The following is a 25442-nucleotide window of genomic DNA, read 5'->3' as shown; positions in this document are numbered from 1 at the left end:
AAATGATTATCAGTGAGGATGTCTAAAATTTAATGGCGTGTTTACGTTTTAGAAGGAGGTACACATTTATATCCGTGTCGTTCATTCACCTCACCTGCTCCCGTCACCGCTGAAGTGGGGGAGAGAGTGTACCTTCACCGTCCATGGGGGGTGGGGGATGGAGAGGGGGTAGTAGAAGAGGGGGTGGGGGGGGGCGTAGGACGAGGGGGGTGGTGTAGATCAGGGTTAGGAGGGGGTGAACGATGAGGGAGGTGGGAAGGGGGTAGGGAGAGGTTACGGGTGTTTATGAAGTATCAGAGGGGGCTTCTAAAGACCAGTTTACCACCAGGGACTCTGTGAGGTTGACGTGCTGCGCTGCTGTCGGGGCTCCAGTTGTTACGGACACGCGCACACACACACACACAGGTGAGGGCGCTGCGATCAAGTGCATACTTTGGCTACTCCGTCACACCTTCGACAGCTGCACGAGGGATAGTATTACTAGGGCAGCTGTATGATTCCATGGATTATGTTACTTTTATTTATGTAGCTGGCCCACGTTTTCTACTGTACACCACAGGGGAAAGTTTTATTGGCCAGACGGTCACATTATTAGTTGAACATTTGTCTGCTGTATTTATAACGGTACTATACAGGTGTTTGCCCAGCAGCTAGTAGAGCTCAGTGTTTAACAACTTTGTACCTCAATTAGGATGATACTTTCCTCCCTTGTGCAGCTATTCAGATGATAGTATACCTTCCTGTACAGTTGCCTAAGGATAGTATTACCCCCTTTACCATCTCTCACTCAACAACAACCAACACTACCACGAATATATGAATCCCAGTGATTTACTTCCAGTTGAGTACAAATAATTGCACAACTGCTATCATCACTTACATAACAAATTGCATCCATAACAATCCCCATGTTTTCTGCCATTACAACCATGAACACAACTTTCAGGGACGCAACCAGTGTTAATAATCCAGTTTCAGGAACTAGCACCACTTGCACCACCATTATGGACGCACAGTTCATATTATAGTGGCGCCACAAATTACCACCACTATAATGGGTGGTTAAAGGGTGAAAACTGAAGTGAGATATGAGCGCTTTCCCAAGTGTTTTCTCAGAAAATGTCATCAGGATAAATTAGTGTGCAGGGGTCCGGTGACGGTGATGGATGCGGCAATCGTTTTGTTGAAAAGATGTGCTTTCAGGGAGAATCTGAGGACCAACAGACCTTACTGATGGTGTGAAAAGAAAGACGAAAACACTTTTAAAACAATTTTGATAATTAGAGAAAACGACAAAGGATGGAAATAATTTGAGAAAACGAAATAATATGAAGAGTAACTAAAGAAAACCTTTTAACGTGGCTAAAATTAATTCGTATAAAACTGAGTTTTATTTGTTACGTGGAGAGTTTAAGGAATATGCGTGATACACGACATACTAAAGGAAATGAAATTCATAGAATATGGATCTGACGGGAAATAAAGGAAACAGCTGCAGCACGTTTGCCTTTCACCATTGTGGTCACGTGTTCAAATCTCCAGGTGAAAAGTGTGACTCTACCGAACACCACAGGTGTTCACCGGGAACTCTGGCTTTCTCCTGTACTAACACCGAGCAATGGAGGTCGTAACAAAGTACAATAACAGAGAACAAACCGACCATCCGAACGGCTGATAGAGTGGTAACTCTTAGCCAGTGATCGGCTCGTTAGCAGCTTGGGCGGTCGGTCACGTCTCTGTTACGCACTGTTGGCAAGTACCGGCTCCTGAATGTGCCTGAACCTGCTCCAGTGTTGGTCAAGTCTGGTCTTGAAAGAGGTCACACTTGGTGCTGTCACAACACTCTCTGGCAGATAGTTCCAAGAGTTTAAAATTCTCACTCCGAAAAAGTTTGCCCTCACAATTTTTGGACTTTAGGCTTCCTCAACCTTGAGCTGTGACCCCTTGTGAGGGACACTCGAATGAGTAGTGCCCTCCGAGATGTTTATAAACTTCAATTAGGTCACCCCTTTCCCGTCTGTAGTATAAGCTAGGCAGTTGCTGGCGTTCTAATCTCTCTGGGTAACTGGGGTGCTGTAGAGCAGGCACCAGTCTGGTGGCCCTCCTTTGGACATTTTCAATTAACTGACAGTCCCTAGCATATCTCGGGACCCAGACAGTAATCCAAAGAGGAAAGCACCCCACTCTTGAAGAGCGTTACGAAGGATATCTGAACGACCTTTATATAAAACCTACTAGTTTAGTTTCTTGATTCACCTTCTTCTCACAATGGCCCGAGAACCTCAGTAGAGCAATAAAAAAATAATTATTGTTCAATAAAATTGTCAAGCAAGTTTACAACTGGTTTGGCATGTATACAGGGTGTCCCATAAGTTTCCATACAACGTATCACCAACCCCATTACAAGTATAACTGCAGCTGTGCTTGAACGTGTTCTTCAGCAGTGGAGGACACGCATTGAAGAGTGTTGTCAACAGAATGGTAGTCATGTAGAGCATATTATATAAATAAAAATGGATTTTCATATAAAATTTATTTTTCCTATGTATGGAAATTTATGGGACACCCTGTATATAGCCAATGTTTCTTGTAACGGTACATAGAATGTGCTGCCCCGGTGACTGACTGACTGTTTAAAAATATTTTTGTATTCTGTCTACCTATAAGAGGGAAAAGTTTCACGTTAAGTAGTTTACAACAGAAAACAATTAAAGTGAAAGAGAAAGATATTAGGAGTATTTATTCTGAAAGGAAGTTATATTTACGCCATATTTACGGTCAGTTTTAGACGAGAGAGAGAGAGAGAGAGAGAGAGAGAAATGTACTTTTGCAGAATCCCCTTATAAATGCACACACACTTATTCACTCATGCTCGCTTGATCACAAAAAAACCAGTTAAAGTTCTTAAGAGTTTTTGTAAAAGTATTATAGAGCTTCTGGTGGCAGCCACCCGCACCTCCTCCAGAGTAATGAAATATTTTACATCCTCGCTTGACCCCGGCAGCACCCAGCGCCTCTAATTATTCTCAACTTTTGACTTCAACATCTTGTTCATTTTTCTTGTAATTTTCGTGAACTAACTTATACCGCTTTATTAAGTTCTTCCTGAAATCATCCCGTAATGGACGAGTTGACGGTCGGAATTTTTTCGTAAGATGGCAGGTCAGTGGGTAAAGAAAACGCTTAAATTCACAATGGTAATGATATTTTTAAATAAATTAGGCCAAAAAGTGTCAAAACAAATTAGGGTTAAAGCAGCTAAAAAGTCACGTGACTGCGAAAAGCTCTGTGATTGGTTGTGACGTCACAGGTTGGCAGGAGCCTGAGGCTGCCAGCTGTGGTGTGTGTGTTGTTACCAGCAGAAATACAGGACTTGTGGCCATATACAATGTTGATATACACAGTCATACCTTATTTTTAGGTTAAAATAAATTACTGCTCAAGTATCATCGTGTGTATTTACTTGCTGGGTGACACAATGATGCAAGAGACCGATAACTCCAACATGGAAAGTTTCATCACTGTTCTCTATTTCATGTCTGGAAAATGTAAATTATTGTCACTGAAGTCTATATATAATGTTGTGGAAGGACTAGGGACGACCATGGCCAGGGGATGGGCTTGAGGTGATCAGATGACAGATGTAATTTAACGTGGGGGGTAGTAACTCAAAACTAGTGAGTTCCGATAGAAATAAAGGTCAAAATCGTCCATAACACATCGCTAACCATCAGAAGAAACAACCAAACATAGTACAGGGTGACCCAAACTGACCATTGACCCAGTATAGTCTGTCTCCACTCGACACATACAAATACTTATGTTAGTTAAAGGAATATTTACCCATTAATTAATATAAATGATGATATATCCCAATGCATTCTCGAAACAAATTCCAGACAATATCTCTACTTCTAAACTGACTCGTATCTCCATCTAGTACTGATATACTCTGTAAAGGCACTGGACACAAAGAGAAAGTCTACCGGGTAGGAATACATGACAGGCGACCATGGGAGTTTTTATGTCCAAAAGCTGCTCTTCACGGCACATTTCTTCATTTACGGAATGTCCATGACTTAAACCATAAAAAACATCCTTATTACTTACCTGAAAGTGGCGTTTGGGGTCTGAAGAGGCCATCCTGTGTACTACCGCCCTGTATCTCGAGAAATAAACTTATCTCGATTATTATATCAGGACTTTAAACTTTTATTACAAATTATATATACCGTATCACTCTTCGAACGTGGCAGAGTGTATTTCTTGTGTTTACTTAGAACGACAACTCGTCCATTATAGTCACCCTGTTGAGTATGTTTAAGGTGCTACACCAACACACACACGGCAGTCGGATAAACTTAATATTCCTGTATCATACATTCCACTAACATTGTTTATGGAGTCATGTTTAATATTAATCGACCACGACAGCCAGGGACACAAGATACATGTGAATCTACACTATGCCGCGAGCTCATGTTTCAACTTGATCAAAATCGATAAGTGACACTAGACGTCATCATCTTACCTGTGGAGCAAGTCGAACACCTGAGCCAGCACGAAGCCTTTTATACTTGAGTGTTCATATTTTTTATTTTTTTTTTAAAGAAGATAATATTTCATCTCTCAGGCCAACAAGGCAACGACGTCTTCATTACAATAATCTTCTCACAACTCCAACCAAGACTTAAATCCTGAATTCCCAGGAGTTAGTGGAAGAGTTTGCATCAATTAAAAGTTTGGAACTGTTTTGTTTGACGCCATAAACGTTCGCGCCAAAATTTCGCGCTCTTTTATGGCTACATTTGGATAGCGCAGTAGACGCCTTTCCAGATTAGACTAAAGGATGTTACAGTAGTGTTGGGGATGTTTTTTTAGTACATCTTAACACGGTCAGTAATCAACCTTTGTTAACCCTATGATTAAGATGTCTCAAGTTTAAGTGTAGTTCTTATTTGATGAATATTTCCCGGTATAGTAATGTTTGTGTACAGGAAATGAGTGTTCTTTTAGGGTTTAAGACGCATTTATTCACGAGTCATAAACAAAAATAGAATTAATATTGGAAATTTAAGTACCTAATTAAGCAAAAGACATACACACACACACACACAAACAGGCGCACACACACACACACACACAAACAGGCGCGCGCACACACACACACACACACACGCACACACGGGTCAAACAAAGCTTGCGTCATTGTGTTAAACATATCTATTACTAAACATACACACAACTGTGCTTTGAGTGTATACATTATTCAAGTGTATACAGCCACTGTTTCTCATCATGAAAAACATTGTATCTCTCACCGTCATAACCATTGTATCTCTCACCGTCATAACCATTGTATCTCTCACCGTCATCACCATTGTATCTCTCACTCAGCTCGTCTCTCTCTCTCTCTCTCTCTCTCTCTCTCTCTCTCTCTCTCTCTCTCGCCGGGGGGCGACGCCTGGCCCTCTGACCTTCAATAGACAGCATCCACCTCACCCAGGGCATTGTTGAGCTACTCCTGGTGCTGTCTGTCTATCCGTGGGCGGGTTGTGTGTGTGTATATACGACGCATGTAAAGATAAATTTCAAATGGGTGTCTCTCTCTTGAAAGTTAAAATCGTATTGATGTTTTAATGTATTACTGTGCTTCAATAATTAAATGTTCTAACTGCGTAGTCTAGGTTAATATTACACTAAACACTTAACTATAAGGAATAAAAAGAGATAATTGTCACTCGTATATAATAGTTTATCCATCATGTTAACGAGAGGTGGATTCTGTGGCTGCGGACTTCACGGGAGGTTACTGGTTATCGATAACTTAGCGCGTAAATAACATTACTGTGATCTAGGACAAGGGGGAAAAAATGTCAATATTGAGTTAGGAATATAGTTGAAGCACAGGAGAATGTATAGACGAAATGATACAACTCTTAGGATTATATTTAAAGCCTAAGAGGAAGTATAAACGAAATGATACAACTTTTAGGATCACATTTGAAGCCTAAGAGGAAGTATAAACGAAATGATACAACTTTTAGGATCACATTTAAAGCCTAAGAGGACGTATAAGTAAAACAAAACAAACTACAGGGAGAAAAAACCCCACATTTATCCTCCCTATCACCAAGGCAACAGGCCCTTAAAATAATATGTACCGTAATTCGTCTGTTAATAACCCACGATTGTCATCTGTTTTTTCTAAACCAAATTACGAAAGTGTTCAACAAAAGAATAAGGAGAAGGGATTGAAAGATCAGAATCCATTAAGAAAGATCAGATTCTATTTAGAGACATATTTCCCTTATGATTTATTGTTATTTTACTTATTGTTTACATTTAAGAGGGTGAGGAGGAGAGAGGTGGAGAATAATGGAATGGGAGAATGAAATTAAGAAATGGTTCCCCCAGAGAGATAGAAAGAAAACGTAAGAGGATTGATAAATATAGATACACACAAAGATGGGAAAAGAAATGTATTGCACCATATCTCTGACGTGGCTTCCCTCTTATTCCCAGTTACGGTTAAAGTAGAAATTATCTTACGTTTATTTGAGCATCCAGACCCAACCTTATGTACGTGTTATCTGAATTCCAACTTCGGAAAAAAAAAACGTAGATAAAACATTTAACTTATCTTGTAAAATATTCCAAATCCATCCCAAGTTGATGACGTTTTTCTATTATTATTTATGTGAAATGATCTTAATCTATGTCTTATTGAGAAACTAGACCTTGACACTAATTTATAAAAAAAATGCTGTGAATCACCTGAAGATTAGACACCCCAATCTATTTCACCTGATAATTAACCATCCTAATGTAACCTAACCTAACCTAACCCTTACCGGCCCAACGCCCCCTCCTCCCCCAGGTACAGAGGTGATTGTTCAGGTGCAGAGGTGATTGTTCAGAGGTGATTGTTCAGGTACAGAGGTGATTGTTCAGGTACAGAGGTGATTGTTCAGGTACAGAGGTGGGCAGTGACTCACACCTTGTCTCTCAGTCTAGTTTAAGTAATGGACTCTGATGTAATAAGATACGAGACACCTTTGTTGCTTACGATGTGGGGGTTCTTGTTATCACCTGTCTTCCTGTCCCTTTTTTTGTATTCATTATCTTCTTGTCTTCCTCTTCGCCTTTTGTTTCTTGTCTTCCTCTTCGCCTTTTGTTTCTTGTTTTCTTCTTCGCCTTCTCTTCTTGTTTTCCTCTCTTCTTGTTTTCCTCTTATTCTTCTTTCTCTCCTTGTCCTCCTTTTCTCCCACTATTCTTGTTTTTCTTCTTTCTCTTCTGCTCTTCTTCTTCTTCCTTCAGGAGGTCTTCTGACGGTGTATGATGAACGAGAAGAAAGAGTGATGATAGTATGGGATTAGGAGAGAGGAGAGAGGGAGAGAGAGAAGGGAAGGGGGGGAGAAAGAGAAGAGAGGAGGAAGGGGGAGGAGGGGGGAAGAGGGAGAGGAGAGAGAAGAGAGAGAGAGGAGAGAGAGAGAGAGAGAGAGAGAGAGAGAGAGAGAGAGAGAGTGTGGAATCGTGTTTTGAATTGTGAGCTTCAAACACAATGATAAAATTACTTCATTATTTTCTGGGATTCCTGATAATATGACTCACTTCTCTGGGCGGTGAAGGAGTGAGGAGTAGACGTATGTGTGGTGAGGTGAACGTAGTGGACCGGCCAAGAACGTGACACAGGCGAGGGGTGATTGGTGAGCAGGAGGAGTGATGGAGACTGCAAGTTACGTGGCGTTGGTGACCATCCTTGTCCTGGTTGGCCCCGTTGCTGCCTTACCACAACAACAGGTGAGTTAAAACCCTCTCTTTCAACCTCTTTCACCCCACTCCATATCCCTCTCATACCCCCTTCACCCCACTCCATACCCCTCTCAACCCCCTTCACCCCACTCCATACCCCCTTCACCCCACTCCATACCCCTCTCATACCCCCTTCACCCCACTCCATACCCCTCTCATACCCCCTTCACCCCACTCCATACCCCTCTCACCTATATCTATCACCCTTATTTATCACCTGAGGGGGGAAGAGTTAATTATCGACAGGTATTTATCACTTTACCTGGTCTGAGTTATGAGGATGGTGTTGGCTGAGGCGGTGTGTCTATTTATGTATGTATGTATGTATGTATGTATGTATGTATGTATGTATGTATGTATGTATGTGTGTGTGTGTGTGTGTATGTGTGTGTGTGTATGTGTATGTGTGTGTGTGTGTGTGTGTGTGTGTGTGTGTGTGTGTGTGTGTGTGTGTGTATTAAGGGCCCCTGTGGGTGTGTACCTTAGTGTTACTTTTTAGATTTGGTTTAAAACTATAAATAAATAAATAAATAAATAAATAAATAATGTAATGGATGTAGTGTACTGTAGATGATTGTGTAAGTGACGTAGTTCAGATAAGAGATTAGGTTAGGTTAGGTTAGGTTAGGTTAGGTTAGGTTAAGCTGAGTTGGATTAAATCTACGAGCTATGCACTTCATGTTTGATACAATATTTTAGGAGTGACACATACTCTCTCTCTCTCTCTCTCTCTCTCTCTCTCTCTCTCTCTCTCTCTCTCTCTCACAACACGTGGCTCCACCTCACGACAGGCTGAGGCACTACCAGGCTTACGATGGTCGGAAGCGGTGGTGGAGGTGACCCTGACCAAGCGCCACGCCCCCACCGACCCCTACAGTCACGCCAACATCAGAGACAGCACTCCCAACAGCCTCCTCAAGGTCACCATGGAGAACAAGTAAGCCTATGACGTCACTTATGTATCAAAAAGCCTATGACGTCACTTGTTATATATCAAAAAGCCTATGACGTCACTTGTTATATATCAAAAAGCCTATGACGTCATTTGTTATGTAAAAAAAGCCTTTGACGTCACTTGTTATATATCAAAAAGCCTATGACGTCACTTGTTACGTAAAAAAAGCCTATGACGTTAATTGTTATGTATAAAAAATCCTATGACGTCACTTCTCGTTATGGGGGAATGTAGTCATTATATCGAGGTTTGTTATATGTGAAACCTCCATATAACAAACATAGTAAATAATTTATGAACATATGAACACGACGAGAGTTCTTCAGTATAGTTCATTGTTATTTTTAGTATTTCAAAACTTTGCTTATTTTTAGTCATCAACTGAAACCTATTTAATGGATGTAAATACTACTACTACTACTACTTTTACTACTAATACTTTCACTACTACTTCTACTGGTACTACAACTACGACTACTACTTTCACTACTATTACTACTTCTGCTGCTACTACCTCTTTTTAATGGTCTCCAACCTCTTCTACTACTACAAATTAAATACAAAAAATATATCCAATTTAACCCAGCCTATATGTGATAATTTCTTCCCAGATTATATGAGTTACACCTTGAGCCTACGAGTTGGTTGGTGTCCCCGGGCGCCTCCATCGTTCGTGTGGGGTCGAGGGATAGCTCCGTCCGGGGAGCTACTGGAGACTTTCAGCCCTTGAAGCCCCGTCCGTGTTTCTACCTGGCTAAACCCAACCTTATGGGAGATAAGACCACATCTGGTACCGTCTCCCTTTGTCATAGTGATGGACCGGTGAGTAGTGTGTTTTGGTGTGTTGCAATATGACCTCTGTTAGAAGATCACCACGAACAATATGACCTCTGTTAGAAGATCACCACGAACAGGATACCGTGAATACATTTATATTATATATTTACTAATATTTACAAATTAAACTCCACAAACAGAATAATTCTTAGAAAGTTTTAATCAGTGTACTTGTGTAGGATAGATTAATTGGTTTCGTCTCACCTTGAAAAAAAAATGGGTTCGTGGTCTTGTTCGGAGTATTTTCCTCAACATTGACTACTTTTGAGTTCGAACGTTATTAAAGTAAGTTATATTCCTATGTAACTGACAACAAGAACAAGAACAACAATAATAATAATACAATAATAATAATAATAAGCTGAATTATCAAGTTGGGAATAATGTTATTCTAGTCTTGGAATTATAGTAAAATAATCCTTCAACAAACTCTCTATAATAACTTTGCAGAATCATAATAATCCTTTCTTTAAATAATTCCTAACAGTTTAATATAATAACGTATAATCTGATGTCTGAAAAGTTGATAATTCTATAAATATCTCGAGCGGATAATTATGTAACTTTTCATTGTAATTTGTTTATTTACTTATTTGTTTATTCACTTTTTTCGGTGACGGTTTAACATTTCCGAGACTAAAGTTTTAACACCATCCGGAATTACTGTATTTATTCTGTGAAGTATTTACTGGGAACAATGTGAAGGCGACTGGCAAATGACCTAAAAACACTCATTAGTCATATCACGTGACGTCATCTTTACGTCATAAGTATCAAGTGGGCAGATTGGTTTATTAACGTGACGTCATTATCTTCAAAATACTTTAAGCCATAGACGTCATCACCCACGCCTTTACTAGGAACTCGCTGATTGGTCGGGGTGATAGTGGTCTTCGTGAGTAAATATGGAGCTTATACGGGTAAATTCTTCTTTCTGATTTATTGACACATGAAAAAAAAATAGCTAACGTACCCTTGATAAACTTTCTAATCAATAAGACAAACAAAGAAAATTTCTAACCAACATACCATTCTTTGGTCGCCCCGCCACGATGACGTCATGCATGTAAAACCAATCACATCGGTTCACGGCAATTTAACGCTTATCCATTGGCCAGTGAACAGAAAAACTAATATAGCATTACTACTACTACTACTACTACTACTACTACAACCACTACTACTACTACTACTACTACTAATAGTCGTAAACATATTTTCTACCTACCCCTCCTCCACCACCTCTTCCTTCCCTTCATTCCTCCATCATTTCCTCCTCCTCTCCATCATTCCTCTACCTCCTCCATACCCCTCCACCACCACCTCTTCCTTCCCTTCATTCCTCCATCATTTCCTCCTCCTCTCCATCATTCCTCTACCTCCTCCATACCACTCCACCACCACCACTCACTCCGCCACATTTACCACACAATTTCCCCCTCATACGTATCACTGGCAACACAGAACACACACACATAACTTTGTTCAGTGGTGAGTAAGAGACTGTATTGAGGTCAAGCGTCCCTGAGTGGTCGAAAAGTGACTGTTCACCTGAAATATTAGACTGTTTATCATCGTTCTCTGTTATATATCGTTCTATTAGCATTAAATATAGGAAATGGTCGGTGAATATTATTTATATTATTTAGTATTAGTCGTATATGTTGTGTATATAATGTGTAAGTATAATGAGGAATAATTACTGTATTAGTATATTGTTAGTTATGTTTGAAGTGCACTTAGTTATATTTGAAGTGTACAGGGATTATTTGATCACGTTGTGTGTTAATTTTTATGAGTTTCGGTTTAATATGAAATGAAATGGTGAATGTTAGTCTGGTGGTTAGTAAAAGAGGTTATTTAAGTCAAGGATTAGTCATATATGTGGTGTAATTGGGTTGTTTTGTGGTTAATATGATGTTTTGGTAGTGATTTGCGTTTATTGACTCCAGAATAACTCGTTTTTTTTTGGGGGGGGGGGAATTGTTAGGAAGAGCTAATTATATTGTTAACCTAAGATAATCAAGGTAATTCTGTTATATTTAATAGGTAAGATAATTTATAATGATATTCAGGTCACCACTAATGTCGACTAAGATTGTGGTTCAGTTTGTCAGGGAATAGGATAGGAGAGCTGGGAATCGGTTTAGCTCTCCTCTTTTTTAATATTTAACTGTTCTTTTTTCCTTCTTCTTGTGGCGGTTGTGCTCAATTTAGTAGGATCGAGGTCACTAGGTCGCATTGAACTGATCAAACAAAGAAGCAACAGAGGGAGAGAAATGGAACAGGTAAGGTAGAGCATTACACACATCAATGGTTCACTCAATTCGACGACTCACGCTGCTTCGAGACAAGATTCGTTGACTAAACCCGGATACTCAAAGATTCATTCAGTGACTTTGAAAGGAAATCCAACTATCTGATTTATCGTTATTCTTTAGACTCTTAACTAGTTATGGTACGTCATTCATAAAGGGAGATATCAATGTAAAATATCTTGGGAATTTATATACCTAGACCTGCTAATGGTGTATAAACATTATTAAATAGATTGATAGGTATTGTACTATATATATATACAGTATATATACAGTAGTCCAAGAGTATATCTAGTATATCTATTATTTATTTATGTGTTTTGTGTATTTCCAGTAAAGTTTTTGATGTTATATTCTCAAGAGTTTTTTTATTTATTTTTATTTCTTTCTTGTTACGTAAGCCTTAGGAAACACTCACTGCCTAAAACACTTTATTCCGAAACATTAATCAGAGTTACAGGAGGTCTGTGGTTTAGTTTTATACCTTAAGCTGAGAAATACTGTCTACTTATGGCAGACCTTACGTAACATTCGTACCTTACGTAACATTAGTACCTCACGTAACATCTGTACCTCACGTAACATCTGTACCCCACGTAATATTTGCACCCTACGTAACATCTGTACTCCACGTAACATTAGTACCTCAAGTAACATTAGTAACTCACGTGACATCTGTACCCCACGTAATATTTGCACCCTACGTAACATCTGTACTCCACGTAACATTAGTACCTCAAGTAACATTAGTACCTCACGTAACATCTGCACCCTACGTAACATCTGTAACCCCACGTAACATTAAGCAACCAGCCAACTCCAGTACAGGACCTCAGCGAAGACTCTTGATTAACATGTCAACACTATTATAAAGGTTTCTGAAACGTCTCACATTCTCCTTGATAAGATATATATATTTTTTTTAATCAACAGACAGACAGAAGAAACACCCTCCTTGTCTAGTGTCGATTGTGGGTTATTTTGGTCGAATGTGTGACCGACTCCCAAACTATGTCCACCCACTTTCCCGTTCCACCGTTCCCCCCGTTCCATCTCGTCCCTTGCCACCCACATACCTCCCCAGGCTTCCCACACCCTCTCCTACCTCTCACACTATGACACGTATCACACCATATTGTCGCCTCCCACACCGCCCATTCTCCCACACCACTATTCAATCTCCCACACCATCTCCCACACCATCTACCTCATCTCCCACACCACCTCCCTCACTCGACCCTCCAGGAACACGTTAGAAACAAAACATCGGTTCCAGGTAGAGTTATGATGTCAATTAAGAGAGATTTAACCTTCTTCTTCTTCTTCTTCTGTGTAGGGAGAAAGACGAGGGAGATTAATATTAAAGGAGAAAGGAAATAACAAGTTGAGTGATGTAAGTGTAGAAATTAAAAAAAAAAAATAATCACACATACTTTTTCATATCCTAACCTAACTGAACCTATTCTAATGTTATAATATTATCAATTACAATACACCTGTAGGGTTAGATTATGTTAGGTTTACATTATGTTAGGTTAAACTAGGTTAAACTAGCCTAAATTAGCGTGAATTTGTTATGTTGTTATGTTGTTAGTTAGCCTTTTCTAACTAACTAACGAGATGTTAAATTTTGACCACGTACGACTTAACAACGTCAACAACAAGTCAGTTTCTCGTTATCTTTTTCGAGCCTAATAGTGTTATATGATGTATTGTAGGCAGTCATCCTCTCCCACACGCCGCCCACGCCTCCCACGCCGCCCACGCCTCCTATTATTGTCACATAGCACACATCAAAACACCTTCCCTCACCCCTCCTCACCTCAGCCCGTTGACGTCCAGATCAAGGCTGGTGGTTTGTTTACATGACACAGCTGTTTACTACGGTTGAGGCTTATCGTTCATTTATCACTGTAACATACATACATACATACATACATACATACATACATACATATATACATACATACATACATACATACACACATATATACATACATACATACATACATACATACGAAAAACTCACCTGACAGGAAAAAATACTCACAAATACGCATAACATTGCCCTAACAATCACCACAAATCCAAACATTTACTTGTCATTAATTAAGAGAAATAAACAGAATAAAAAAAAATACAAAACGAAAAAAAAAAATATTTACGTAACCTGGTTCTATGGCGTAGGGTTTTATTTCATAGCCAAAAAAAAAATAAACAAAGGCTAATATTGTCCCATATGTTTTCGTTCGTTCGTATAACTTTGAATCCGGATTTTCAAACGTTGGATTTATTACGTTAAGTGAATAAGAACGTATCTACCTGAGTCAAACAGAAATACAAATACAGTTTCTCAAAGGCTCTTATGTTAAATTTTACTCGTAACTTGAGACGTGAGAGTGACTCATTTAAACTACGGTGTGGGGTGTGGGTGTGGGTGTGGACGTGTGTGGTGGATGTGGGCGGCTAAGATGAATTGAGGATTGTGTTAAGCCTCTACGGATACCAGGCCATGAATATCCTGACCTTATATGGGGGTTGTCTGTCTGTCTGTCTTGTTAGATATAGCAGAAGGCGCTAACATTTCTCCACATTCTAGCTAAAATTAAAGCAAGAATCGGTGTTATGGCTGGATAATAGCAAAGGACGCTAATTTTACTATACAAACTCGCTACACTTAGGACAAAAGCCGCTATGTATTGCTGACTGTAGCAGAAAACGTTACCATCACCACCACACAAACTCGCTACACTTAGGACAAAAGCCGCTATGTATTGCTGAATGTAGCAGAAAACGTTACCATCACCACCACACAAACTCGCTACACTTAGTATATATATCATCATGGCGGGAAAAAAGTTGGATACAAAAGTTACGACATTAAAAAAAAGAAGAATACATAACCTTATAATTCGTATGATAAATAGAATGAACTTTCACAAAAATCCTCCTCCCTCTGACCCTCTCCCCCGCCTGGTGCCGCTGTACACACACACTAGATATATAGAAACAAAATAAACACAATTTTTCCCCTCCCAAATTCACCCGTATAATGAAAAGTAAACAGAGGTAAAATGGAACAAAAAATAAATAAAAAATGAAACAATTTTATGTAATCCACTCGTAATGTCAACAAAAACCTTGACAATATGAATAAAAAAAAAAGAGGAAAAAATACATATATCTCTCAGAGTCTCATGGTTAAATCGATACAAACAGTGTTGGCTTCTAACAAAAGACGAACCAAAATATCAGCAAATCCGCGAGTAACTCAGACAAACTGTGCCGGGGAGCAAGTAACACTCCTGGGGGATCTGTTCTAAGTCCTTTGTTTACGTTCATCCACCACAGTTAGTTCACAATGCGGGTATTTTAAAATCGCTCCCTTTAGCTCTTAGAAAGCCTCCCTCACAACCCCTGCGCATCCCACACCACCCACTAAATGCGCCCTAAACGCCCTTACTTGTACTTAGACACCTACACAGTCCTAAATGACTCCTACACACCTTCATGCGTTTCACTCTTCCAAAATCCGTTTCATATCCTCTTACGCCTCCCCACACGCCCCTCTGACACCATCACCACCACACGTTCTTTGACACCCTCACCACCACCGCACTCCCCTCTCAAACACCCTCACCACCATTACCACATGGCCCCCACACGCTACCCAAACTCCGTCATCAACGCTATACATCTACAGGCCAATTACACAAACGAAGTGGACGTATCATTGATATGGCGATCTGAGGGTGGCGTGAGAGAGAGAGAGAGAGAGACCCACTCACCTTTACCTGTGTGGGCAGCGGTTGTGCGAATTACCAATTTTACTTTATATCTTTGTGGTAAACCGGACGGAAGGAAGGTACTCGTGGGTTTTTTTTTTCCTGACACTGATCAAATACTCAAGCTAGACTGATTTAGTACACAATGGGATTTGCGAGTCAACTCAGGTCGTTATCTCTATTGGCCTGACAGGTACTGACTTACACAATACTCTGGTACTAGTTCACATCGGATACCAATCAAGTACCCTGTATCATCTTTTTTATGGGGGGATTCGAACCCGGGATCGTTAAAGCTCAATATGATGACTTAATTATTCTACCAGTGTACCCCTATGGAGTGTAACTAAGTGTATTCAAGTATAACCATATGAAGGTCAATCTATTTATAAAGATGTCATAGTCAAAGTGAAAAATGCTAACAAAATGAACTCAAATGTGTGAAAATATCCGAAGTGTTTGGTAGAGACTTGTGCCTCTGGTGGTCGCCCTCAAGGGAGGGTTTGTGGGCGCTTGGTGTGTCGTCCAACATTATTAAGCGGACACAGATGTAAACAAGACTCCAATACCTTAACGGAGTACAAAATAATCACAAGCGACAAATGTACCCAAGTAAGACGACTTAACATAGTGTCCAAGTACTGTTTTATATTAAGTACTCTTATAAAAGTCTCGAATAGTACAAAATAAAAGATAATTAAAGCATTTTATTATCATCACCATCACACGAACTGGCAACTTCAGTCACAGAGGCGCCAGTATATATCACATGATAATGGCCGCGTTCTGTCAGGTGCACACAAATCAGAGTTTTTGAACCAGGATGATATTTTTGTACATTTAAATTAGATTTTAGTTATTTTTCTCTTTGCCTGACCTATACGTGACCTAGATCAGGCTCTGAAATCCTTATTGAGTCTAAACGACCTTCAATATTGCCACCACTAATTACCCCTTAATCAGCCCACGACGGCATCTGGGAGCGGCCAAGACTTCTCTGTTAAAATAGTCTCCCGTAAACTCATTTATACCCCGGGTCAGTACTCAGTTTAACTCCCTAACCACAAAGTAATTTTTTTTTCTGTCATATAAATGCCAATCTGTTCAAATCATGTCCGCAAATACCTTTAGTTTTTGATAAAGGGATGACGCCTAGGTAAAGAGATTTGATAATGACTCTACTCTGATTTTCACTGAGCTTTCTATGTGCTAATAATAATAATAATAATAATAATAGTTTAACATGTGGGCAGGTGTTTAAGGTGAGGTGTGTGTGTGTGTGTGTGAAGGACATGTGAGTGTATGGGAACAGGTGAGTGTATGTGTGGGTCAAGTGTGTGAGGGGGTGTGTGTGTGTGTGTGTGGGTAGGGGGTGTGTGTGCAGCCAGGTGTTTTACTTGACCAGAATTAATTAACACACCTGTATACCTGTATCTTTAACCGAGGATGTCAAATTTAATAATGTTTATATAGTTTATATGAGTAGATTGATATATACTATATATAATAATAATAATAATAATAATAATAATAATAATAATAATAACATGTGGGCAGGTGTGTAAAGTAAGGTGTGTGTGTGTCCTAATTAAATCCTCTCTCTGTTATATGCTTCTCTCTCACACACACACACACACACACACACACACACACACACACACTACACACACACACACACACACACACACACAGGAAAAAAGACATAAATTTTCACCCCTCAAAACAATGGCTTCAACAACAACAGGAAAGACACAAACACCATCCCACACACTCTCCCAACACCTCTCCCTCCCTCTCCACACTCCCAGCACCTCTCCCTCCCTCTCACACTCTCCCAACACCTCTCCCTCCCTCTCACACACTCTCCCAACACCTGTCACTCCCTCTCCCACACTCTCCCAACACCTGTCACTCCCTCTCACACTCTCCCAACACCTGTCACTCCCTCTCACACTCTCCCAACACCTGTCACTCCCTCTCCCTCTCCCAACACCTGTCCCTCCACACTCCCCAACACCTGTCACTCCCTCCCTACACTCCCAACACCTGTCCTCCCTCCTCTCTCCCACCTCTCCCAACACCTGTCACTCCCTCTCCTCTCCCAACACCTGTCCCCCTCCCTCACACCTCTCCCAACACCTGTCACTCCCTCTCACCTCTCCCACACCTGTCCTCCCTCTCACACTCTCCCAACACCTGTCCTCCCTCTCACACTCTCCCAACCTGTCCTACACTCTCCCAACAACCTGTCCTCCCTCTCACACTCTCCCAACACCTGTCAACCCTGTCACTCCCACACTCTCCCAACACCTGTCACTCCCTCCTACACTCTCCCAACACCTGTCACTCCCTTTCACACTCTCCCAACACCTGTCCTCCCTCCTACACTCTCCCAACACCTGTCCTCCCTCCTACACTCCCAACACCTGTCCTCCCTCCTACACTCTCCCAACACCTGTCCTCCCTCCTACACTCTCCCAACACCTGTCACTCCCTCCTACCTCTCCCTGTCACTCCCTCCTACACTTCCTCCCACACTCTCCCAACACCTGTCCTCCCTCCTACACTCTCCCAACACCTGTCCTCCCTCCTACACTCTCCCAGCACCTGTCCTCCCTCCTACACTCTCCCAACACCTGTCACTCCCTCCTACACTCTCCCAACACCTCTCCCTCCCTCTCCCACTCTCCAGCACCCTCTCCTCCCTCTCACACTCTCCCAGCACCTGTCCTCCCTCTCACACTCTCCCAGCACCTCTCCCTCCCTCTCCCTCTCCCAACACCTGTCCTCCCTCTCCCTCTCCCACACCTCTCCCTCTCCACTCTCCCACACCTCCTCCCTCTCAGCACCTCTCCCTCCCTCTCTCCTCTCCCAAACACCTGTCACTCCCTCTCACACTCTCCCAACACCTCTCCCTCCCTCTCACACTCTCCCAGCACCTCTCCCTCCCTCTCACTCTCCACTACCACTCTCTTCTTCACTCTCACTGATTCCTTCACACACTCTATCTCACTCACCGCCTCTCTTTCCCTCTCTTTTCTTTGCCTCTCTATTTCCTTTCTTTTATCTCTCTCTTTCTCTCTGCCACCCCTTTCGCTTTCTCTCCCCCTCGTTCGCCTCAACCTTACACTCTCCTTCCCTCTACCGCCCACTCTCACCCACTCTCACACCCTCTCGCTCCCTGTCACTCACTCTCACTCCCTCTCACTCCCTCTCACCCACTACCACCCACTACCACTCACTCTCACCCACTCTCACACCCTCTCACTCACTCTTACTCCCTCTCACTCTGACCCACTCTTACACCCTCTAACTCACTCTCACTCCCTCTCACTCACTCTTACTCCCTCTCACTCTGACCCACTCTTACACCCTCTAACTCACTCTCACTCCCTCTCACTCACTCTTACTCCCTCTCACTCTCACACCCTCTCACTCACTCTACCAACAGCACGTGATGTTAATGGTTGACGACGAATTAGCAGAACTTCTCCCCATCTTAAAAGTCCTCGGCAACATCACCTCGTCCTCGTCCGCCCTTCCCCCCACCGTGTCCAAGAGGGGGGAGGCGCCCCTTAACATCAACCGCTTCACGCACGTGGTTAAGAGACATCCACTGCCCGCCGTGTTGGACCAGGATTGTCATAGTAGGTGGAAAGTGGGTGGGTGGGTGGAAGGAAGGTAGGGAGTAAAAGCGGGTGGGTGGGAAAGGAGGAAGGGTGGAGAATGAGCTACCAACACATAAAATGAGTGTGGGAGAGTGTGGGAGTGTATGGGGGAGTGTGGGAGAGGAAGGGGAAGGAGGAAAGAGAGGGTTGTGAAGGAAGGAAAGAATGGGGAGGTCATCCAAAATATGTCACCAAGTACATAATGATCATGTTGCCGCTGACGTAAATATTTATCATTACTAATTAAACTTCAACAAAATTGATGACGTCAGTGCATATTAACCTAAATGTTATAGTTATATGTTAAATTGTTTTAGTTACTCTTATTGGCGCTATTAATCACGGGGATATTTTGTTAAAGGATTAATGTTAAAGTTTGTTAACCTAACATAACATAATTAAACCTAATCTAACTTAGAAATTTAATCTGACCTTCTAACCAAACCTAAGCTTAATCTAACTTAACCTAAGCTTAATCTAACTTAATTTGACCTGACCTGACCTGACCTGACCTGACAGGACCTAATCCATATGTTACCCCCAGGTGAATTCAGCTGTAGAAACGCCCCCCACTTGCCGGCGCCCATCAAGGTGCCAGACATCAGCCAGGTCATGATTGATCCCACGGTGAGTGACCCAAGTTGACCTTACATGACCCTCACCAGGATAATATTGTTCCGCTAACCATTTTTTTAACCTAGTTAGGGTACGTTAAGACACACGTTGACTATCCTGAATACGTTATGTAGTATGGTTGACCCAAGATGACCTTACTTGACCTCTACCATGCTATCGTTGATAAGGTCAGTTTATGCTGTAAGATGACTCATAATGCACGATGGTTGACTCGAGCTGACTTAAACTGACATTTTCCGAGTTGATGTCGATGACCTGCAGTGGCTTAACCCAGTTAGGTCAAACCAAGGCACAAGGTGACTATCCCCCACTTATAAAATAATATGACTGATCATTGCTAACCCGTGATAATCCACACAATTGTTCAAATAGTTCCTTCATCTTTTTCCTGTCCTAACCATGACCTCATTATCTAAGGTCAAGGGTCAGTAGTACTATGAAAGACCAAATTGAAAATAAAATAAGAGCAGCTGAAGATTAGATATCCTAGCTAATTTCACCTTATAATTAAAAACCCTGGCGTTAGGCTAGGTTAGGTTAGGTTAGCGTTAAGTTAGGTTAGATTAGATTAGGCTGGATTTTCGTTAGGTGAAACAAGCTGGGGTGTCTAAACTTCAGGTAATATCTCTTTTATTATTAGCTTAAATTAACCCCTATGTTTCACCCCCTTCAGCCTCCCCCCTAAGCTAATCCTACCAAGCTGTTTTTAATTTACTTTTGTCGTAATATTTTTCTCATTTTTTGTAACTCCTGTTGTGTCTAACAAAAGCTTTTGTGAGAGTCAGAGCTTTTTTATCCGGTTCTTGAGAGAGAGAGAGAGAGAGAGAGAGAGAGAGAGAGAGAGTAAACAAACAGCTCCTCACCAACAGACTGACGGCGTTACGAGGGTGACAGAGACAACTCCTGACCCACTGACCGTAGAGTTGGGCATCATCCTCGACCAAGCCTTGATCGACACCTTCGCTGATTACCTCAACAATGACCAGGAGCTAATCGACCTCGCCCTTGGCCTCGTCAACAACGTAAGTTCGTTGAAGAAGAAGGAGGAGGAGAAGGAAGGGAGGATGAGTAGGGGAGGTAGAGGAAGAGGGGAGGGAGGGGGAGGAGGAAAGGAGGTGGAGGAGGAGAAGAAGGAGGGGAGGGGAGGGGAAAAAGAAGAGGGGTAATGGAGGAAGAAGAGGAAGAAGAGGGAAGAAGGAGAAGGAGGAAGAAGAGGGATGGAAGAGAAGGAGGAAGACGAGGGGAGGATGAGTGTGTGAAAAAGAGGAGGAGGAAGGGAGAAGGAGGAGGGGATGAAGGACGAATTGGAGGAGGAGGAGGAGGAAGAGGAAGGGAGAAGGGAGGGGGTAGGTTACAACACACAACAATACTCCAGGCAGCAGCACTAACGCTCAGGTGATTTCTAAAACGCATCATTAAGCCACAGGTATAACTCCCATCATTACCTGTAGATGTCAATTAACCCACAGGTGAATAGTATGGCCTCCTTTACCTATAGGTGTTAATTAATCTTAGGTAAATCCTATAGATATTGATACTGTAAGTGTTATTTCCACAGGTAACTCCTATAGGTACTAATTAACCCACAGATAACACCTATAGCTACTAATTAACCCACAGGTAACCCTCACATGTAATCCTCACTGACATTAACTAAATCCCAAAATAATTTCCTATAAACACCTGTACTGTACATCACCTGGTCGCTAATCTCCCCGTACCTCCCCTTCCCCCTCCCGCAGGTTCAGGCACTGTATCGTCACCCGTCGTTAGGCCGCCGGGTGGATCTAACCATCACCCACATGCGGCTCCTGAACAAGCAGCCTGAAGACCTGCCCACCCACAACGGAGATCGGATCAAGTTGCTTAAGTCCTTCTGCAGCTACAGTCAACGCCACAATATTCCCGAGGACTCCCACCCCGAGCACTGGGATATTGGCGTCTACCTGTCTGGGTGGGTACTGATTGTGGGTAATGACTGTGGGTACTGGATGTGGGTATTCACTTTGGGTAATGGCTGTAGGTACTGATTGTGGATATTGACTGATTGTGGGTACTGGTTGTGGGTACTGATTGTGGGTACTGGATGTGGGTACTGGATGTGGGTATTCACGGTGGTAATGGCTGTAGTACTGATTGTGGATATTGACTGATTGTGGGATTGTGGGTACTGATTGTGGGTACTGGATGTGGGTAACTTCGGATGTGGGTATTCACTGTGGGTAATGGCTGTAGGTACTGATTGTGGATATTGATTGATTGTGGGTACTGATTGTGGGTAATGACTGTGGGTACTGGATGTGGTATTCACTGTGGGTAATGGCTGTAGGTACTGATTGTGGATATTGACTGATTGTGGGTAATGACTGTGGGTACTGCTGGATGTGGGTATTCACTTTGGGTAATGGCTGTAGGTACTGATTGTGGATATTGACTGATTGTGGGTACTGGTTGTGGGTACTAAGTGTAGATATTGATTGTGGGTACTGACTGTGGATACTGGCTGTGGGTACTGACTAAGTATGGATTATAATTAAAAGATATTGTCATTCACTTTTATTTCTATTATACATTTAATAATTATTTACCTATTTCTTCCCTTCACCATTAAATGTAAAAAAAAACCTCTTCTTCATATATAAATAACTTTCTCTCAGCTTTCTCTCTCAATTGAACTTTATTTTTATACCTTTCAATCAACGTAACTTCACCACCTCAGGTTGAACTTCTTCACTATGACACCAGAGGGAAGTGTAGACGGAGTGACGATGGGATTAGCATTCACTGGAGGCGTCTGTAAAATCGGCACCTCCTGTCTCATTAACGAACTGGGCGCCGTTAACTTCCGAGGGCGGCCTTACCCTTCTTCAGGAGCCCTTAGCTCTTACGTCCTAGCCCACGAGGTTGGCCACAGGTAAATAAAAAAATGAAATCCGAGTAACGAGGACGATATCAGTCTTGTTTTACACCTGGATTACACTTACCTGAAATATGAGAAATAATCCATGTTTTACATTTTTTCCCTTGACCTGGCCTGTGCTTTTGTGACCTGTGCCATCCCCTGACCTTTGACCTGGCGTGCTTTTGGGGGTCAGCCTGGGTCTACGGCACGATGGGGTGAGCAATGAGTGCCAAAGAAGCGGGTTCATCATGGCTGCTGGCAGAGGGGTCAAAGGTGCCACAACCTGGTCTTCCTGTGCCAGAGAGAAGATCCTTAAGCAAAGGTAAGTGAGAGTAAGAGTTGGAGTAAGTGAGAGTTGGAGTAAGAATAGGAGCAAAAGTAAGAGTAAGAGTAGAAGAGTAAGGGCAAGAGTAAGAATAAAAGTAAGAAGTAAGAGAGAGAGAGAGAGAGAGAGAGAGAGAGAGAGATCCTACAAGACAAACAAACACGTTAACCACTCTTAATTACCTCTTCTAGTGGCGACTGCGTGCGTGAGAGAGGTGCTGCTGCTGCTGGTGGTGCTGCTGCTGCTGCTGCTGCTGGTGCTGCTGGTGGTGCTGCTGCTGGTGATGGTGAAGCTTCAGGCTTGGTGGAGGCAGCAGTAACATCGACTTGGAATCACAGTGTGTATAAAGGTTTGCCTGGCCAACGATGGGACGCCTCAGCTCAGTGTCAGTTGTTCTTGAGAGACAGATATGCCACAGTTGCTGACACCTCCAGGATCAATGTAAGTGAGGCTCCTGATGTAGTGATGATTAGTTAACGTATTAAGGATTAGTTAAATAATTACAGGATTAGTTAAATAATTACAGGATTAGTTAAATAATTCTAAGATTAGTTAAATAATTCTAAGATATGTTAATTCATTACACATTTGCTAAGTTATTATATATTTCCCAATCTATTAAATAATCACCAATTCAATGAAGATTAGCTAATTATTATAGAGGTAATCAATCAACGTCTCCCTAACTCAATAGCAGTTGTGTTTGTTGTCTTGTTACTCACATCCATCACACCTGTTGGTTCTTATACACATTGCTAATTACCTGTTAATTACCTGGCCACTATCTCCCTCCACTTAACACTATTAAACTTACTGATTCAATTCCATGTATCACAGTCAATAGAAATGATCACAACATTTTCTATTGAGAGGAGAGTTGTGATGTATAGAACCAGTTTGTTATCAGGTCGAGTTACTTACAGCGTCTGAGGGCATAAAGTAATTTTTTTATGATAATTACGTAGATTATATAGAATTTTAGTGATGCAGTATTCAATTTGTAATATTTCGCTTTTAAGACAGACAGACAGACAGAAAGACACACACTCATTAACATAAAGACAATGTGTATTTTCCAATCCCTTCTTTAACCAACTACAAATAAATGATTACAACAACCTGTATCTTCCTCATCTCACGGTATAAATCACCTACACCTGTCCAATCACCAGGAAATCTGCAACACCGTCACCTGTATTTCACCGACACGTATCTCAACTTACCTGGCTGGCCCGGCGCTAGAGGGAACTCACTGTGGAGGAAAGAATGTAAGTTGAATGGAGTTGAGTGGAGGGAGGGGGGTAGGGGAGGGGGGTGGAAGGGAGTGGGAGAGGAGGGGACAGGGTGGGGTGGAAGGGATGAGGGAGAGGAGGGGACAGGGGGGGGTGGAGGGATGGGAGAGAGGAGGGGAGAGGTGGATGGAGAGGGAGAGAGGTGGAGGGAAGAGGAGATGGAGGGAAGGGGGAGAGGAGGGGAGAAGTGGAGGGAAGAGGGAGAGAAGGGAAGGGATGGAGAAAATTGGAACAGGAGGGGAGGGGATGGAGGGAAGGGGGAGACTGTGCTGATGTTTATAATGCATTAATTCACTTCATTAATTAAGGTCATTAAGGTGAATATATTGTGGAATGTAATTAAGACACTGAGTGATAATTGACTTTGTTATTAATTAAAAAAAGAAAAACATATAGAAAATATAGTAAGGGAGATGCATTTAAAAGGGATATTAAACTAAATACATAACGGAAAATGTTTTAGAGGTGTGTGTTGGAGAGAGAGAGAGAGAGAGAGAGAGAGAGAGAGAGAGAGAGAGAGAGAGAGAGAGAGACTAGAAACATGTATTAGGAGAAAATTAAAATAACAAAGGAATAGAATAAAATATAATTGGTAATAATTATAATTTTTGTGTTTGTATTTACTTAGAATAAAGGCTTAAAGACCTTAATTATTGTAAGACAAACATACAGACAACAACATCCTCAAACTATGAATTGCAAAAAAAATGGAACTATGAATTAGGAATAAATTAGAACTCACCTGAAGATTATTCCCACCTTGATTATTTCACCTAAACATTAACCACCCTATTACGAACCTGACCTAACCTGACCTGACCTGACCTGACCTGTCCTAATCTAACCAAACCTAACCTAAATTAAAGCCCAGGTAACCTCAGGGTGGTTAATCTTCAGGTGATCCAAAAC

The 25442-nt window shown here is 41.8% G+C and overlaps 1 protein-coding gene across 1 annotated transcript in view; it reads left to right on the top strand.

Moving 5' to 3' along the window:
* The first annotated feature begins 321 nt into the window (after window positions 1–321).
* The window catches only part of LOC121867203 (A disintegrin and metalloproteinase with thrombospondin motifs adt-1-like), a 43955-nt gene continuing 18834 nt past the window's right edge, over window positions 322–25442 (top strand). The window contains exons 1-12 of the mRNA XM_042367025.1: window positions 322–405; window positions 7632–7803; window positions 8607–8752; window positions 9382–9592; window positions 19162–19357; window positions 19923–20005; window positions 20884–21036; window positions 21757–21968; window positions 22734–22928; window positions 23110–23238; window positions 23433–23682; window positions 24414–24509. Coding sequence (XP_042222959.1) covers window positions 7726–7803; window positions 8607–8752; window positions 9382–9592; window positions 19162–19357; window positions 19923–20005; window positions 20884–21036; window positions 21757–21968; window positions 22734–22928; window positions 23110–23238; window positions 23433–23682; window positions 24414–24509 — 1749 coding nt within the window. The 5' untranslated portion in view covers window positions 322–405; window positions 7632–7725. The remainder of the gene's footprint in view (window positions 406–7631; window positions 7804–8606; window positions 8753–9381; window positions 9593–19161; window positions 19358–19922; window positions 20006–20883; window positions 21037–21756; window positions 21969–22733; window positions 22929–23109; window positions 23239–23432; window positions 23683–24413; window positions 24510–25442) is intronic.

The sequence above is a fragment of the Homarus americanus genome, unplaced genomic scaffold, assembly GCF_018991925.1.
Source record: "Homarus americanus isolate GMGI-L3 unplaced genomic scaffold, GMGI_Hamer_2.0 scaffold32583, whole genome shotgun sequence".
Classification (NCBI taxonomy): domain Eukaryota; kingdom Metazoa; phylum Arthropoda; class Malacostraca; order Decapoda; family Nephropidae; genus Homarus; species Homarus americanus.
This window is presented reverse-complemented; position numbering and strand designations above follow the sequence as displayed.